General features: G+C 40.0%; 1 protein-coding gene across 7 annotated transcripts in view; it reads right to left on the bottom strand.

The window, feature by feature from the left end:
- Positions 1-1,325: 1,325 nt before the first annotated feature.
- Positions 1,326-19,556, bottom strand: part of PALLD (palladin, cytoskeletal associated protein) — a 206,956-nt gene continuing 188,725 nt past the window's right edge. For 6 of the 7 annotated variants that reach the window (XM_074866506.1, XM_074866505.1, XM_074866503.1 and 3 more), the window contains 7 exons: positions 17,105-17,254; positions 12,765-12,859; positions 7,522-7,654; positions 6,321-6,528; positions 5,468-5,633; positions 4,438-4,571; positions 1,326-3,463 (listed from right to left, as the gene is read on the bottom strand). In XM_074866506.1, the coding sequence (XP_074722607.1) occupies positions 3,291-3,463; positions 4,438-4,571; positions 5,468-5,633; positions 6,321-6,528; positions 7,522-7,654; positions 12,765-12,859; positions 17,105-17,254 (1,059 nt within the window). In that variant the 3' untranslated portion in view covers positions 1,326-3,290. Of the gene's footprint in view, positions 3,464-4,273; positions 4,325-4,437; positions 4,572-5,467; positions 5,634-6,320; positions 6,529-7,521; positions 7,655-12,764; positions 12,860-17,104; positions 17,255-19,556 lie in introns of all 7 variants that reach the window. The other variant, XM_074866504.1, reaches the window with a different exon arrangement.

Below are 19,556 nucleotides of genomic sequence, written 5' to 3' on the forward strand. Positions count from 1 at the left end.
AGCTGGGACTTCAAACAGGACTATAGTTTGGGTTTGAGCCCCAACCCCCAGTTGGCTGTGATGGAAAAGAAATGTGTCTGTTAGTTAACTAATGGCTGCTGTTGTGAAGCTGCAGGGTAAAGGCATTGTGTGTTCGGGCACACCACCAGCTGGAAAACCTTCCTGCGTGTGGAGTTTTGCACCTCAGTGTGTGTTGGTGCTCCTGCAGAGGTTTCTGTCACCATCCTGAATGTAGTTGCAGCGTGTCTCTGATTGCTTTGAATACACTTGGACTGAGCTGCTTCCTAAATAATTTGAAGTCTTCCCATAGCTAAACCTCAAGTCTTGCAAAAAGTTAGGACTTCTTTTTTTAGGCCTGTAAAATGATAAGAAAAAGTACATTTTTCAGGCCATACTATCTATCCTTGGAGTTTGAGGAGGGAGATTAAACTTCTGAAAGTTACTTTGATGCTTCCAAGAATTTCAGATTTTTGGCTTGAGAAGTATGTGGCTTTCTTGTGCCACGCTTCTATCTCTGAATTCTTAAAGCCAAACAGCCCCAGTAACTAAGTAACAGCACAGCTGAATGTTTTCATAAAAACAACTTTGCTGCTTAGAGATGTGATTTACTACTTAAGTGTGTGTCTGTACATACATACAGAGGCAAAAAGTGATGATGACCTCATCTTAAAGCAGCTCACAAGAGCAGGCTCAGTTTTTTAGTCTCTAAGCCAAAGACAAATTTACTGTAAGCAGACGGAACTCCATTGACTGCAGCTGCAGCATCACCACTAATGTCAGTACTCGCTCAGTTGCCGAGAGAATTCTGTTTGTAGTGATGAATGCTTGAAATGTAAACCAAAATTAAAAATTGATTATCTTGCATCTTTCCTGGTATCTTTGCACAGAAAGGAAAGAAGGAGAAGCTAGTTAATAGTCAGGATTTTACAAGTAAATCTTAATATTTTCTTTTTTTGACCTTGCCTTGCTAGAAGACTCTTCTTTAAATGAATTTAACAGCGCTTGGACCATGCCCTTTACTTGGAATCAGTTGTAAGTGATGTCATATTGCAATTACTAGACATACAAAATAGACCTGCGTATTTTCTAACCTTTTAAAAAAGAGCATCTCCAAGTACTTTTATTTGGCAAAAGTTTCGCAGAATTTATAAGTCATGTTCCTGTTTGGTTTAAACCAGCGTCTGGGTCACAGGCAGAATATTCTGATAAATTCTAGTCATTTTTAGATGCTGCATGTAGCCCTCATTTCAACTCATATTTGAAATTTCTAAATCTTACACTTGCATGCTTGTACTGAAACAGTTAATAGTCTTTACCAGAAGGAAAACTTTCTATTTGTGTAATATTTATTGATGTTAAACCCACATATCAGCACAACAATCCAAAGTAATGATAATACATTTTTTTATAAATACAAATAAAAGGTGGCAAAATAATGCTAGTGAAGCTAAACAAAAAAGTAAATTAGCATGTCACAGTTGAGAAAAATTTGGCAAGTGATATGACATACTTTTTCTAGAATAGAATCAGATTATTCCCAGATGACAGACTATGACGTTAATCTAGATTAACGATCCCCATAACTGGTCATATCCTGCACCGAATAGTACTACCTTATGTGCTAAAGTTTATTAGTCACTAAAAAACAAAACAAACTTTGTGTACTTACAAAGCAATACACGTATAGCAGTAATGCAATATATGGTGTACACAATTACAAAATTTAAAAAAAACCCCTAAGTACAAGGACTTCTGAATAACTGAACTGAGATAAAAGATTTCAACACTTTTATTATAAATAATGAAAGATACCATATATGTGCTTCATATAAGGAATACAGTGTTTTCCTTTCATAGCAAAGTATCATAGCTCGTACCATCAAATGCTCATTTTTCTTGTCAGGCCTAGTAATTCCTCCAGCCCTCCCTCCCCTTCATCTGAAATTTATTTGCTTCTAATTTAAAACTACCTAGTCAGATCTGACTTCAGTGGGGCTCCGATTTGATGGGGATTTGCCTTCTGGCTTTTCAGCCAGGGCACACAGACTCTACCCATTATAAGAGCTGTCCTTTGGCTATAATCAGAAGAATAAAATGAACTCTACCACAGACACATGCTTTATAAAGAAAAAAAAAAGGCGCAAATTTGATGTTTTTGTCCATCTTCATTTTTTACTTCCTCAGATCTGCAAGCTTATCACCTGTGGTGTATACTTGTCATTTAAATTCATATTGCAGTCTCAACCCATTTTTCACTTACTATACATTTCTAAAGTCCTCATACATGTTACACAAGCTTTGAACAGTCGACCATCCCATACATACACTCCCTAGTTTTCAGCTCACCTTGGACTTTCAGATTCATGAATGGGAGTATTAGGAGGTTACAGACTGTCTGCAGGAAATGCAGAGAGAGTTGCAACCTCTTGCCCTGTCCCCCTCCCACCCCTTGCAGTGGTTCATACTGTCGGCATTTTACCCCCTCTAGTTACTGACAGTTACAGTCTGGAGTAGACTGTTATTATACGTCAGCTCTTTTTCTGCGTTATCTTGAAGAAGTCAAATTACTTATGCTTAAACTGTCTTTGATGTGTGTTTGTAAGTCAGCCTCCTCCTAGATGGCAAAAAGGAAAAATACAAAAGAATTTAAAGTTACAGTGTTGATGTTGTTTTATAGAATCGTCCATACTAACAGCATTTAAGGCAAGATATTTGTTTCATTGTAGACTAGAAAGCAGTTTGCAGAGGCACAGCATTTGCTTACATTTCTCTTCCTTGTCCCTTCCTGTTTTATTCTTACAATATTGCACTTGTTCACTGTAGCTATCAGAATGCATTGCCATTTCAGAACTACAGATAACCAGACATTCTCATTTTCTTTGTGATCTAAAGGCCTCAGATAAAACGTCTTGCACCATTAAGATCATGTAGCGTCTACTTACTGCTTCTGAAGGCATGTAGTGATAAATAGTGTTTTCTTCTGAAAAATCTGTCTCTCTGATGTATTTTGGCCTTTAGGAGAAGGGTTATTCATAAGAGCTGAAGCAACGTAGGTATAAGGAACTGGTGAATGTGATTTGTTGTGCAATGTGTACGTTTCTATTAATAATCTATCTATTCTTCTAATTTGGTATAATGAATAAGGAATATGTGGTTATTGTGTTTGTTGTTTATCTTTTGTACTTGAAGGTGTCTGCCTTTGCATAAAGTGACATAGGAGTATCATTGGTCAAGGCAATGGCTTTCAGTGTTTCTGCTTTGAAAGACGATGATGGAAGTGGCAGCTGGGTCTACAGGTCATCGCTCTCTACCAGGCCAGACTGCATTGCCAGGTGGACGGGATTTGCTTCAGGCTGGAAAGCTGCTTTGATGTCTAGTCCTTGGTCACAAAGTGCAGCATAGCGGCTGGCTGAGGGCCGCACCTTCTTTGGCTTGGTTGTCTGAGGTGGTTGTTGCCACTGAGCTGCGGATTAAAAAGGAAAGAAAAAATGTTGCCATCTTGAGCTGTGCGACAAAGCCTGCCAGATGCACAATCAACCCTTTGTAAAGGAGATACTAATTTCTGAGCAGCAGAAAACCATTATATCAAAGGTAAGTTTGTTTCATATCCTGGTGGGGTGGTTTTTCTCAGCATCCAGTTTCACCTTCAGATGTGGCAAGTAAAAACAATAGCGTCTGTGTTTGTTACTTTGCCTTTTTGGCATCGCTTTCCGCCTTTCCTTGTGTCACTGAGAAGGGTAACAGCAAGGGGTTTGTTTCCGTGCACTAATGCTACAGTGACGGGTCTGTTTGAGGGTTATTTGAAAGGAAATCACCTGGCTGCCGTTGCCGCCCCTCATGTGCTGAAGACTGCAGAGCCAAGTCTCTCATTCACAAGGCCCACTACTGCCACAGGAACCATCATTTATCACTCCAACCTCTCTCCACCCCCACCCCCCATTTACTCGTGCTACGAGAAGCCTGATCAGAGATTTGGGTTTAAGGAAACATTCACTATATAAGGAGCTGCTTTGGAACAAACTGAATATTAAGCAGGAAGCCATAAAACATCTACTGCCCTTCTGGTAGCTGTCAGAGGTGTATTACAGACTAATGTACAAAAGAATACAAGAGGTTAGGGAAGTGCTAGCAGAGCAATAGTAATAATGATCCACAAAAATAATGTAATCATGCCGTTATCTGTTGTTAATTAGCTATATGTACTATACTAAGCAAAAACAGAAAGCATGCATGCTTGTTTTGCTTTAGGTATCTGAAAGATGGTGACATGTACTTTGACAGAGCATTTGTTGTCTTGATGTGGATCGTTATTATTGAGGAGAAACTATAAACAAAAGAGAGAGAGACCAGCGTAAACCATTCTGTGAATAAACTGAAACTTCCAGAACTGTTGGTTTTGGGGGGATTAATGTGATCATGAAAATTGAAGTCACTTACTATAAACGTCCAACCTGGCAGTGCAAGACACAATCCCAGCCTCATTCTTAGCGGAAACGGTATACCAGCCGGCATCCTCCTTTGTAGTTCCCTGAATAAGCAGGCAAATGTAGCCGTAGTTATCCTGGTGCATGCTAAACAAAAGAAAAGTAGAAAATTACTATTTCAATTACAGAACAGCATAGACTGTTTAAAAATGCCATTATAAACAGACCCAATCCTACAGATTATAGTCCACTTCTAATTAATAGGGAACTTTCTCTGAAATTAGCAAGTGGAAAATAAAACTTGAGTATGCTTGGCAATTTGGCAGTTTAATATCCTGTATTGAAAACTAAGAAGCAAATGTGCATAAAGTAACTTCTCTTTCACAATTACAGATTAAGACATCTGGAAATCTGATCTAAGTAGTAGGGATGCCAGAACTTACCCAGACTTTCTGGGGAATGGGTAAAACACTTGAGGAACAAGGTACTGAAATACTCCTAGTTATTCAGAAGGACAGCAACAATTTGTTACAGTGCTGTATCAGTAACGAGTTCCTTTTCTTGCAGTATAGCAGGAGTTTGCTCTTAAATGTTCCTACAAAATGTTGTCAAATATTGAAGACAAGTTTGTAGATCTTAGACTACAAAATACTGAATCTTAGTTGCTTGACTATGCAGCGGAGTTATGGATCCAGGTTTCTGCCGAGCAGCAGACAGCTTTACTTAGGAGCCTAGGTTCTCACCAGTAAATTTTTGTAAGTCTTAGTTCTAGAAGAGAAAAACTACTTCTCCACTTGCTTAAAGTGCAAAGATAATTGTTTACGTCTGAGGATGGAAAACAAAACGAACATTTTAATTCTGGCTTGGCCACCAGGCTGGCTGCGAATTTGAGTAAATGCCATAAATTATTACAATAACTAGTTAATATTTATGAGATGCTGTTCATACAAAGCATTCTTATGCCCTTCTAGGTTTTCATTTGTGTTACAGGATAAATCGTCACTGAAATTATAGATGGGGAGGTTATTCTAAGTCAGTCTAACCTCACTCGGTCAGTGTTGTATGTGAGTGACTCGTTCTCCTTCTTCCAAAATATCTGAGGAGAGGGCTCCCCTGAGATTCGACACTCCAGTCGCACTGGGAATCCTTCAGTCACACCCGTGTTTTGTAGCTTCTCTATAAACACTGGTGCTTTGTGTACTTCCTTAGCTGTGAAAACAAACAGTGCAGTCATGTTGACACTCGGCTATGAAAACATAGCCTTGCTTTCAGCAACATGCTAAAAACCAATAATGAAAAATCCTAAGTAAGTGGCAGGAAGCTTAAGTGTTGTCTCTGTTAATCACAAAGTCCAGTCCTAGTTCATCTGAAGAAAACAGTCGCAGCAGTGAGCGCTGACAGAGCTGAGTGGTTCCCCCTTTCCCTGAAAGAACTGAAATGCGGAGCATGAAGACAGGATAAACTGGCTGCACTGTGCTCGTCCAACAGTGCTCCTTCGTATTCCATAAAAGGAAGATGGGCTCTTAATTATAGAAGGAGCTCCTCTACCGGAAGGTGGGAGCGGCATTAGTCCAATGTGCTGTGAAGCACACCAGCCACACCAGCCTGGCTACCCCGGGAGATACAGGGCTGCACAAATTGCCATTAACCCCCATTCAAGTCCACAGTCTGGTGTGTGGCCTCAGCTGTGCCTCAGGACAACGGCCGCCTTTTCTTAACTGCTGCACAGAGGTTACACATGCCACAACATAGCACAAATGTATCACCAATAAATATACTCCAGTTCCATTACTGCCAGGTTTCCTCTTCTTGCCCCCTAGCCCTCAACTACGGCATTTGATGGCACCTACATTTTCCATTTCTGTTCCACACAGAAACTCAACATGAAGGTGTTACCTGCGACAATGAGCTCCAGGCTGAAGGTATTCTCACCAGCTCGATTGCTGGCAATGCACGTGTAGATTCCAGCGTCTCTGGCTGTGACTGGTTCTATGATCAAGGAGTGCACACCGTTCTCACGCACCAGCATTTTGTGAGAACTGTCGGGGCGAATTGGTCTTCCATTAAGTTGCCAGCTTAAATCTGGAGTCGGTAATCCACTAACCTGAAGTGTACAGAGTAATGGGAAATGGCCTTAGCCCTGCGAAACGCAAGAGGAGTCCTGACTTGTTACTTCAGAGAAGTTTGGTTTTGTTTGCTGCTGCAGGTGTACCGCAAGATTTAAAGATCTAATTCTGTCCTGAATTACACACTGACTCAGTTGTGTTCAGTTACTTACTTTCTGGCCAACTCCCTGAATTCCATGATGTCTTATGGGCGTGACTGAAAAAAGATCAGTGTTTAGATATGCTAGAAGCTAAATAATAATACATTGCAAAACAAAAGGAGGGTGACACCTTTTGTCCTTTTTTTTATTGTTTGCTCTTCAGGTGGAATGGGAAGATAGTCCTTTCTAGATTAACTTCTTGTGAAAAACTTGCAGACAAAAAGACATTAGCTGACTAATGACAGAACTCTTAAGTTCCATTCCACTTAGGTGGAACCTAGTGACAGCACCTCCTGCGCTAGTTAATGCTCGGTCTGTGTGAGCAAGTCTTGTACTTTGGAAAGCCGTGCCCCTTGCTGTGGGTACTGCTTGAAAACAAATAGCTTCTCCCAAATATATCAACATTAAGTAAACAGAAGTGCTCCAAGCCATCATTAATTCTGTTAGGCAAAGTCATAAATCAAGATTATATTGTTTGAAACTTTAATGGGGGATCGAAACTCAAGTAGTAAAAGGACTTAAAGCGGAGCAGCACACTGTCTGTACAGTGCAGGCTGCCTCCCTCCGCACCCCGGCACGGCTGAATTCTAAAACTCAGTTGACTGCGAGCTGGAAGATTTGCCTGAAGCACTTTCATTGGAGGGGAGGCAAATTTTACCGTCCACTTTCTCGTCAGCAGCGAGGCTAATTAACCCAGTCGCTGAAACTGCGACAGAAACAGACAGTCGCTGAAACTGCCAATAGGTGAAACAGCTTTAAAAAGAAACTAACTTGGTTTTAGAGTCAGCTAATGTTACCGAAGGGTGGCTGCCTGCTTTGGGCGGTACTTGCCTTGCAGTCCATTCTGCACAGTTTTCCTTCCTGAACAGTCAGGTCTCCAGGAGCCTGCAGAAAATGAGGCCGGAAGAATCGTTCCTGAATTGGTTCATTTTCATCACCACTGTCCCTTGATCGAGATCGTGGTCTTAAAATAACATGAAATAAAGGCAAATTATTTTTTTTCTCTGCTAAATCAGAAGAACCAAAATCACTTATAAGACTGCTTTGAATTTTAAAATACTTCTTTGGCCTATACCATAAGCACTCCATATTTACACACATAGACTGGTAGCATTTGGCTCAGACTGAGTTAATTATGACACTGTACTTGTTAATTACTTTCATTTAATTTATATGTTGTGGCAAAATACGATCTAGAAAACAATCTTGCTCCAGAATAATTGCTTGTCATAATCATTTATTTATAGATGATAGTATTTTTGTTTAGTCTTTCAATCACTGAACTACAGACACATCGGTAGGCCTCAGCATACACCTCCAGTGGCCCACTGCCAGCGTCTGCTGCGTCTAATCCCTTCACCCTTGCCGATGACACCAGGAAGCACAGGTACTGTGCATTTCTTACTGTGACCTTTCAGAAAATAACAGCAGCTAAAAGCTCACTCAGCTGAGAAGAGACTTTTCACATCAGATTTATTTTTCATCTTTTCTTGTTCTGCACTACTGATCAAACAGAAAATTCTGTGGATTAAAGTGCTGGGAATATATTCCTCATTTAACAGGTCTTTTGTTTGGGATTTTCTTGACCATTTTCAAAGCCACCAAACTGTAATGTCAAAACAATAAGAATTTCATTTGTGAGCAACAGGAAGAAAAACTTTCATTGTTAAGTTGTTCTTCATAAAGGTACTGGAAAAAGTTCAATAAAAAATAAAAAGAAGGAAAAAGAACACCTGTCCCTGGAAACAGTATCAGTCACCTTAAGCTTCCACGATATCATTTAATCCATTTTCAGCGCTGGCTATTCTTGTGTATTAATTTAATTGAACCTTTTTCTAAGTGGTTCCTCATTTAACTGGATTTTTTTCCAATTGAAATCAGCATTATCCCATTTTGTGTGATGTAGTTATCAAAGAAACTTGCAATTGAAACAAAATTTTAGTTCCAGTTTTGTCCTGCCTGATCAGCTCCAGTGGATTCCATTCTGGAGCCAGTTGCTGCCTGCAGTAACCTCGTGTTGTGGTGAAGAGGAGATACGCAAATGTCCTCCAAGGGAACTTTTATCAATGATGCTTTACAGTGAAATTCTCTTTTCTGAATTCAATTTTCTGCTGACTTCTGCCCATGTTTCTGTTTTGGCCAGTGGCTGCAGTATACATGGCTATACTATGCCTTCTACTGCCCAGGGGTGTTTCTTTAGGTTAAAATAATTCATAACAAAAAAATCTTAAACCCCCCAACAGTTGCATTTGGAAAACAAGATGCTGCACTCACTCCTGTATGGAAGATAAACATGCCAGCTGCATGCTCTGTTCCACTGAGGTTAAGTTTAATTAGTTGCTTGAATTTGGTTTATTTTGTCCTTCTCTGTTGTTGTCCTTTTCCTCTACTATTGCTCTGTTTGACCAGTCATCACTTTTCCTACAGTATTATCTATCATAAATAAATAGATAAATTTTGACTTCTTCATCGCAGGCTTCCCACAGCTGTAACTAAAGGCAAACGGGCAGGCGGGAATCAAGCCCCTACTGCTTATTAACGCAGGACTGGGAACTAAACACAGAGCAATGTCTGCGCGCACACTAAAAGCTTACGTAACTCCTCAGGTGCCTAAAGTCAGGCCTTAAGCACCGAATAAGCACTTGAACACGCCTAAAGCTACTTCAGGGGCTCCTCCATTGCAGCTCATAAGCACCACTGAGCTCTAACTGGTGAGTCCCTACCCCATCCTGCAGGCATAACTACATGCCTGCTCTGCACGTCGCTGGATGGAAGGTGGAGGATGGTAACAAAAGAAAAACTGTGCTCATATCGTTCGGTAATTAGTTCTGTGAGACCAACTAGAAATGGCGGTCACTTGTCACGCGAGTGCTACACAGTGCAAGCAACCCCTGCAAAACCTGCCTTCATTGTATTTATATGCATCCACCAGTGAAGTGCAAGGAAGGAGTGCTGCTTCATGTCTCGCAAGGCTGAGCCAAACCAAGCACCACAGAAGTGTGAGAGTCCTTCTGAGACCCTCCCTCTTGCTGGTGCGGCTGCGTAACAAGGCAGCACTGGTCAAAACGGGGAAGAAAATTTACACCAAATGAAACGGAAAACAAAAAGGGTAAAAGAGTTTGTGACCAAATATGTTTTTTTCTGATAGTATGTTCTTGAATGGCGAAAGCTGTTTTCAAATCACACATCTGAAAGGAAACCTAAACCTGCATTCTGTTTAGCCTAGAGTCAGAAATAAATAATGCATTTCTCTTTACCTCTTTGTAAATTCACCTCTAAAATTGCAGACTGCTTTTTAAGCCTTTACCTTGAGAGGTGAAACTAGGGTTATTTTAATTATAAAACATTTTGTGGTTTTAAAGAAATAATGAAATGAGCAGAGCCAAGTTCTTCAGATGTCTAGGAATGACAAATTGCAGTAGACTGGAATACCCTTGGATTAGTTGTGGGTTCTTTAGTGTTGTGATGTGGGCATCAAATTGCAAAGATTAGTTTCAGCAATAATGACATCATGTACTAAATGTGTCCAGGGAGCCGCCATGGGTTGGTGTGGTGCAATGCACTAGGAATTTCAGCGAGCAAGAAGCTGGGGAAGATTTTATGACTGACCATATGATAATGATCACTAATTTGGGATAAAGGAGATTAAGTTCAAATTAATCCTCTAATTGAGAGCAGGGGCAATAGGAGGAGTTCTTTTTTAAATCTTCCTTAAATCTCAGGCATTTTAAGATGATTTATTTGGGGCTCTGGCTGAAGTGTACCACAAGCCAGCTGAGTTGCCACAGTGTTGAGCACTGTGTCGTCTAAGGGATTGACCCCAAGCTTTGTACACATCAGACAATTCAAAAGTTCTGTTCCCCGCCCCAAGTAAGGCTAAGAAGGTATTGTTTGCAAGCTAAGCAAATTGCAGAAAAATACATTAAAAATGAAATAACTACACAGAGTGTTTTAAAATGTGATGTAGTGAAGATGACAAAAACCACAGTTCTGCCAGAACACATTCTGTAAGAGATTAAAAATACTTCAGGAAAAAGCCTGTCAACAGTGTAACAAGTCATAAAGTTCATTAAGCTAATAATTACACTTGTAAAAAAAGAAAAAAGGTTTTGTTGCTCTCAAGCAGAAAAGCTTATAGAAATAATATTGTAATGCCAGAGGAGTATTACTTCTCAAAAGTCTGTGGCAATACATGTGACCAATACTCCGTGCAGGGGGGAGCACAGTACTGTGGTGCGTCACATGAGAAGAGCCAGTGACGGAGTCTGCCTCTGGGAGCCCACACGTGCTCACGGCCCATCAGCTCGGGGAGAGCCGGGTGATGGGAGTGGTGGGAAATGTCACTACACAGAAATAGCAGGTGCTGCCTGCTCAGCAGAAGCAGACCTTCCATCAGCAAAGATGTCAGGATGAGCTCTTCACGTAGGGCAGTTTTACAGGAAATATGAATCCCCAGTAATTGCCCTAATTTTAATTAAACTGCTACATGGAAATCTCTTAGTTACAATTCTTTTCTCTACTGGACACCCAACCAAAGCAACAGTGGCTGCCTGCGTGCTTGTCTCACTTACCAGCTGTAAGCAACCTCGGACTCTGAGTGCATTTGGAGAGACCAAAAAAACAAGCCTCCTCCATTATTACCCAAGGGTTCTGCCTGTCGCAGAAAGAGGGAGATGCAGAAGTATCAGCTGCTCGTGGCTCGTACCCATCTCCATCTTCCTTTCTCCAGGCCCCATTTTTTAAAGCTGTTTCCCCTTCCTCACCCTGTGTGCACTGACTGACTCAGTGGAAACCTGACTCTTCATGGCAGCTTTTCCCTTCAGGGATTAACAAAGACTTTGCATTTTTACCCATCATTTGCAGGTGCCAAGTACTAATTTACTGGACAGGCTATGCCCGCTGACCCAGCTTTTTTGGGGCTGTTCCCACACGGCAGCGGCAGCAGGATATTCCCCTCCATAAGCAGCCTGAGCTTTGGGCTTAACAGGCCTGAGCGCGACATGTTGGAGGACGACTTGGGACACCTGAGGGAGACGTTGGGAAATGCTTTCAGGACTGCGGGAAGCCTGGTTTGTTCCATGCAGGAATAAGACTGACAAGACCTTTTAAACAACCAGCCTTGCTTCCTAATTCTTTCTAGTTAGCAGAGGGGGGAAGAGAGCCTGTTTTGCATGCAACAGTTCTACAGTACCTACTACTAGAACTACTAATTGCTACAGGAATCATTTCTTTATTGACATTGACTGTATGTAATTACATCTGTTCTACATATTACAATTAGACAACACCGAGATTCTATGGCCATTGTGACCGTTAAGCAAAACACGTGCCTCATCATGGCAGAATCCGGAACCGGCGCCCTCATACTCCCTTGAAAGCAGTTCTGCTTGGGTAACCAAAATGCATTTTTTCTTATCGTCTAAAGATGTCTAAACTGTGCTAAATAGCCTCATAAATGCTCTGGGTAATGAAAAAAAGTATTTGAAGGAAAAATTCCCTTATATGGTCCAAAACCATAAACCAAAGCTTCGTATGTGAATAACTGTAAACTCACCAAAGATAAGTTTAATTCTTTATTTCTGACTCATAATTCCTTATAAGAACCTGAACTGAAATCACTGAAATACTAAAATGTTTCTAATGTAAGTCTAATAAAATTCTTTGGTGTGCAGTTATTTCAGCTGTTTCTTTAAATGAACACTCATAAAAGCTGCAGAAAGTCCAGGTTCCTGGTAGAATCCTAGTCATCAGGTGAAGGGTTTTAAAAAAACATCTAAGTGACAAGGTCCTTCCCAACAGCTGACAGTGTAATTTGAGATAAGGAGTAATTAGTGAACATCACAGAGAAAGGAGGAGGAAACAGGCAGAATTAAAGATACTTAACAGTCATGTCATTTCAGAGGTTGCTTATACTTCAGAGTATGCAAGCTTTGCAGAAATTTCCAGACAGCAGACATCACATTTCTTCCTGAATGCCATCCTTTTAACTTACCTTCTTACTTCACATTCTTTATCTTGCCATAATAATTTTGCAGAACATATTATTAAAAGAAAAAAAAAAAAGCATAAAGTACCTTCTCATATGAGGCTGACCAGAAGGTGACCAAGGACTGCGGCCTCTTTGATTTACAGCTTGAACCATCAGCCTGCCCGTGCAGCTTACTCTGCCCTGTTACGATGATGGAGAGGAGGAACATTAGAAGACTTAAAGCATGTAATATTAATAAATGTTCAACCTGATCTCTTCTTTTTTGCCCACCTGTTACAGAGTCTGTAATACAATCTCTTCTTTCACAAAGTCATTGAAAAACAATTGTCAAGGTACCTTCTGATATTAATCTATTTTATCAGCTTCCAATCTAACACAAAAAAGACTGCAATAATTGTGACTGTAACACAGTCACAGTTAAAGTGTTCCACCTGGAAGTTTTTCTTAAAAAAGATTATTAGTACCACTGGCAATTAAGTCCTTAAAACAGTATAATGACTAAGTTAGTGATGTTGGTGGGAGGTTTCTCTGTGGCAAGTGGACAGAAAGACAAGACAACTAGTTCAAGATCTTGACAATGGCACTTGGTCAATGTTGGCGGTTAATGACAGAGCTGCCTCCAAAGTGGGTTGATCCACTTGATCTGGTGGGGCCACAGCTCAAACAAAAAATCCATGAATGTAAAAAGCAAGGGAACTGTACAAGTACTTAAAGGGTCCCCTCTGATGAGTGGGCCTGGCTTGGGGGTAGGAACTGCACCAAAGCACACAGCTGCACTGGTGGACATTGGAGATAGTTCAGTTGTCTTGGGTTATTTTCAGTGAATGATAAAGCTTTAAATAAAACATGGGCTCTGTTGTATTTAATCCTCAATTTTTGTTTTGCTTTGTTTCTTATGTCAAAATAAGCTATTTTGGTTTTTAAAAAACAGATTGCCCACCACAAGCACTCTAGAGGTAACAAATTTGGGATGGGACTGCCTGCAGCCAGAACTACCGACATCCAGGGCTCTGCAGAATTCACCACATAAGGGGTAAAAGTATCTGGTGGTATTAACAAATATACACAATAGACAGAAATATAAAAGCTAGCTATAAAAATAATACTGTAATAAAAGTTTATATACTTTCATATAGCAATGTAATTTTAATAAAACTATCATTTTTGAAAAGTTAAGTAGCTCTTTGATAAATGTATGGAAGATGTACATCTGTGCCTCTGCCCCCTGGACTGGTAGCACTAAGGCACCATCCACATTAGCTTTGCAGTGTATTTCAGTTCTAAGCTGTGAGCTCCACACCCAAGTCTGTCATCAAAAAAGAGACAAGTATTTTTGTCATAGTAATTCGGGGTTGCAAATAGCTGTTCATTAACAACTGGCCAAAGCCCATCGAAAAACAATTTCCCTGGGGTCACAAGCAGCTGTCAAATAGCAATGACCTTTGTGTTCCTGCTGAACTGCTAGAAATGAAGTCTCTGTGTCTGCTTTTATTCCCATGACCCGTTTAGTCCACAAGAAAAATATTTGAGTTAATAAGCCATTGTGCATGACCTGCGGCAATTTTCTTAAGCAAAAGCTTTTTTGTGTGTTACAAGACCATTAAAGACATCTGGAACAAACACTTTTCTATTTTAGGCACCACTGCATACTAATCTTTTTCTGGCAGGTGATGAATTCACACATTTTGGGATAATTTCTGTGTATCTCAATACATGAAGGCATCACAAATGGAAACACAAAGGGCAGTAAGGAATTTGGATAGGGAAGAACAAGAAAGAAGCCAAAGATTTGGAAAAGTCATGTGATGAATGGGAAGGAAGCGATGAGTGGGAAGTAATTCATGAGAAGATGGCCTAGAAAATAAGGGAAATCCAGACTGAGGACTGTGGGTGCATAGTGCAAAGAAATGGAGAGAACGGGATAAAAGGAAAGATGAAAATAAGGGCTCGACTGGAGCCCACACAGCTCATGGGAAGAGATCAGTTAAGGGATGTAACCTGTAACTAAAGGCCTAAACCAGGCGAGGTTTTGTGTTCGTCTAGGCCCAGTGTCAGTTTACCCTGGATTAAGCTACATGGCAAATTTAGCTGCAAACCCCAGTGGTGTGTTAGAACCTTCATTCCATCGCAGGCAATGGTGCCAGCTGTGTTAACTGCTGTGGACCATTCCCAAGGTGTGTCAACAAGTCATCTTACATAGATAAATCCCGTAATATTAGTCCAGATCGTGAGGTGACATAAACTGGCAGGGCTTTCATGAACTGAATCCTTGCTGTAATGAAATCAATTTCTATCAGCCAAGAAAACGCCTTTTTGCTTTGTAGTTTGGTGGTTCCAATAGCAATGACCAAAACACATCAGCCACCTAGCAAATATCTACCAGTCCATCAGAATCCTGATGCAGGCTCCCTTATGTTTATGTATTTTGCTTTTCTTAAGGAAAGGTTGCCAAATTTGCCTGAGTTTGTGATAGCTTTGAGATGTGGACAACTTTCCATTAGAATTGAGAAGGCTATGCCAAAATTGTTTCCACTCGAGATTACTTAAAAGAATTGGAATCCAGATCTTTGAGTGTGAAAGGCTAGTACATTAACTCATAGCCCTTCTTTGCCTCCATTGTACTGTTAAATGCAGAGTAAAAGCAAGCAAATAGCAGAAGACAGAAGTGTGTTTGCTTGGGAACCACACTGTAAAGAAAGAAGAGAATGGGCTTGGCGAAACAGACAGATGTTTTGTTTAGGGGAGCCAGAGGAGGATGCTTCTGGTTCTTCTCCAAAGAGGGGAAAAAAGCACAGATGCAAAACCTTATCATTTAACAAAACTGCTTTTTGAATCCTCAAACTAGGAACAATACAACCCAGCTCATTTCAGCATATCTAAAAACCCACTAACAAACTGGTGTCATCAGTGACCAGAACTGATAGGTTAGGTCACTGCTGTGTCATTAAATGAGCATTATCCAGAATAACAAATGCTAAAAAGTAGCCCCTAAATATTCAGGGACAGAGTACAGTGCCCCAACACAAAGGCAGTTTATTCACCAAGTTCTCCAAGACTTCGGATCACGCAGTAACGCTACACAGGGAAACTCAGTACATGCACTAACATAAGACTTAGAGGAACACGATTCACTTCTTACCTTGAGCGTGTATGTATTTCTTTATCATTTTTAAACCTTAATTTCCCCAATTTAAATGGTGCCAAGTGGTGTAACGCAATGGTTATCTAGGTGTAAAAGCTCCCAGCTTGAAGGATTCCCTTGGCCTTATGTTATTTCATTATTATTTCTTCACTTGTGTTATTTGTGTACGTAGAAATAATATTTAAACTACCTAGACTTAAGCATTGCAGTTTGCAGAATCTAGCCTGAAACCGCTATTTGTGTGTCATCTGTGTGTACAATCCCACACATTCACGAGCACGCTGCAGTATGAGCAGGACTGACAGTTAAAGAGCAAGGCAAAAACGGCAGCGTCATGCTAAGTAACCTAGCAACGTTCATAACAGAGCACAACACTCCTGCTTAGATTAAACTCTGTCTCAGCGATACAGTTTGTTATTTTACAGTGTGATTCTACTTGCAGGCCTGGTCTTGGCAAGATATTTGGTGCTGCAGAAGAAAGTAATTCGTTACATCCCTAAAGTTATGTTACTGCCTTAGTTTCTCACGCGCAAATCTTTCCCCTCACTTTGCTGTGCTGTAGGAAAAGTGGATTGAAAAAGTTACTTCAATAGGATGCATGAACTGTATAAATACATATACATAAACATAGTTTAGCTATGTCCAACGCACTGGTGAGTGTTTGTTGTACACCTCAGCTCTTGTATTGGGTCTGCGAAGAACAAACAGAACACACTGTGTTTCAGAAAAACATTGTTTAAGACTTTGAGATCAACACAGGAGACCTCCCCGCTACATAATAAGTGCTACAATTTTTTGCCTTACAGAATTGCAATCACTGCCTAATGTAAACATGTTGAGGTGTGATATACTCCCCCTCATTTCAAAAAGCTGGCCTCAGACAGCGAGCAGCGTCAACAGAAGAAAAATGAAATCGCTGGATTGGATTACTTCTGCTGGCAACCTGGATTTTTTTCTCCCTTTATAGTATGTATGCTATCCATGCTCAGTTAGGATACTGAGATGTTATCAGCTGAAACAAATGGTGGAAGAGTGATTAATAAACAACACCCCTCCCCTCTGAAACCTCAAACCATAGGAAAAAACCTGCTGTTGAGTTGCTAATCTCTTGGAGATAGAAAGGTCCCACCCTACTGATGCAAGATGAAAACAGAAATCTAACTTACATACTTTATGGTGACTTCATCATTTAATTAAATCATGCATACGTAAGATGAGATAGATAGTTTTCTGAAGATTTATGTCCAGAAGCATGTTTGTTCTGGAGCCAAACCTTCATTTACCTGTGGGTTAGCAGCCATAATAGTGTAATTCCCATCATCATCCAGGGTGGAGGCTGCAGTATGCAGTGAGCAAGTTCCATCAGGTTCTCTTTGAATTTGGTAGTGATCACTTCGTTTAGAAATCTGCTTCCCATCTTTAAACCAATAAATCTGCAGGAAAAAACAAGGCATAGCTGATAAGAGGTGGGTGCTCATTGTCATAGTTTCTCAATTAATAGCATTAACGAATCTTAACTGCTGAAAACCTCTCTGGTAAGCATTAAAAGAAAACTGACTTGATCAACTAGTAGAAGTGCAGGGCCACACTGCATGAACCACTTTCACTGAGACAAGTTACAGATTAGTGCTTGTTTAAAGGAAAAGATGGCAGCATGAACATTTACTGAAGAAATTTACAGGTGCATAAGGGCTATACCCACCCCAAGCACAGAACAGCAGCTGAACAGCTCAAGAACTGAAAATAAAAGTCATCACAAAGAAAGGTTCTGTTTCAGAGATTACTGATTTTAAATTCTTATTTCACTCAATTCTGAAGAAGTTGCAGAAAGAACTTGAGAATGCTATTGCTCTCTTTTCAGAAAATAAAAACATAAATCAAGGTAATTATAGGAATAAGTAATTCAATGATGAATAAAGTAGAAGTAATGATCTCACTGTTGAAACACAACTTTTGTCTCGCATCCCTTATGCTGACTGGACTGGACCAAAAGGCCAGAAGGGGATTCAGCCGCTCACGCTGGCAATGAACAGTTCAGTATGTGAACGGGCCAGCTCAGTATCATCGCGTGACTGAAACCTTGTGTGTCACCCCGATGTGACAGGAATGGACAGCTTTACAAAGTAACAGGAAATACTTCAAAGCAAGTCAGCACACAGATAGCCTTTAATAACTGTACACCAACACCAGCGCAGTTCCAAGTTGTACAGAACAGTTACATTATCTATCAAACAGAGGTCCTTTCCATTACTTTTGATACATAATTTTATTCTCTGGCTGACCCAAGATCTACTGTGAGCCAAAAAAATGATGTATGCAGAATAATATCTTATAGTAATCCATGAATTACACAAAAAATACGTATGTGTTTTTAATGCCTCAAACTTGAGGTGAAAAAAGAAAGCAAATATTTTGACCTAGCTTTGGGGGTTTTCTGCTATATTTTAAAAATGCTATAAAACCCCAAACTGAAATCTGCTGGAATCAAAAGAAAAGTGGGATGTGGGCATGAAAACACACACAGGAATATGTGAAAAATTTTATACGAGAAAGGCTGTAGTCAGCTCCCCAAACCCACATTTAAGTAGAACATTATTTAGTTGTCATTTCTGAAGCACGTATTACACCATAACATCAGTGGTGTTCAGCATTTCTTAAGTCACTTGTGCAGATACCTACACAATTTTGACGATGTCAGCTCACACCAAGTACAAGAACTGTATTTGTCCTGGTCGCATGACTGCTGGGACTATCTTGCATGAGGAAAACACACACAGTTTTCTCAGTCTAATTCTTGAAGTGGGAATTTAGCTCTTGCAGTGAGGAAAAGGTGCTAGCTTTCCAGTAAAAATGAAGTGACAAAGCAAAGCACAATTCCTTATATAGTTTAATATGCCAGGTTCTTCATATGTGCCAACATTTCAAAGCTCTAAATTCACTCTCTTGAGGGGAAAAGTTAAGGATCTACTTTTAAGTATCACAAAAAGACAATGGAGAATGTTTTGGAGGGAATGAGTGGAAATTTCCCTTAAAAATCAATTACCATGTATGGTTTTTATATTAACAAGCATTATGTGTAACTAGAAATGATTTCATTTCCTCAATAGCTGGTTATACTTGTTTCCCATTTTGTCTGTCAGCAGCCTTGCAGAGGCTCTGTGGTGCTAACAAAAGATTTAGTCATGTCTTCTCGTCTGCTGACAGAGCACTTACTGGAGATGCAAAAGATATTTGATCACTTATATACACATGCTAATGGATGCTGGTAACAACATAGCTGCAAAAAATGAGTTTTAACTTGCGTGCTTTACATGTGTCATAATGTTGCTTGGAAATCTACTGCATTAAGTAGTAATTATTTAATAGCAATGCACTTATCAGAAATATCAGGAGACATGCCAGGAATTATTACATGCAAATATATGCAAATATTAACTGAACCAGCTATCCAAACATCATACATATGTTGTCCAATACTTATTTCCACTAAGTTTAAAAGCATTGGCATTGCCAGTATTAAGAATATTAAGAATTTACTTGTGAGCAGTAAATTCTTAATATTACCTTTATCTGACATGGAGGTAATAAGTAAAACACTACCACTGCTGGAGACAATGGCCCTTGCAGTGAAGTATTTTCTTTCTAGGATACCTTTTAATAAATGTACCATTAAACTACGTAAGCACTGAATGCTGCATCTGGATTGCTTTTATTTGCACCAGATTTTCAGAAATC

Source organism: Strix uralensis, chromosome 4 (assembly GCF_047716275.1).
Source record: "Strix uralensis isolate ZFMK-TIS-50842 chromosome 4, bStrUra1, whole genome shotgun sequence".
Classification (NCBI taxonomy): domain Eukaryota; kingdom Metazoa; phylum Chordata; class Aves; order Strigiformes; family Strigidae; genus Strix; species Strix uralensis.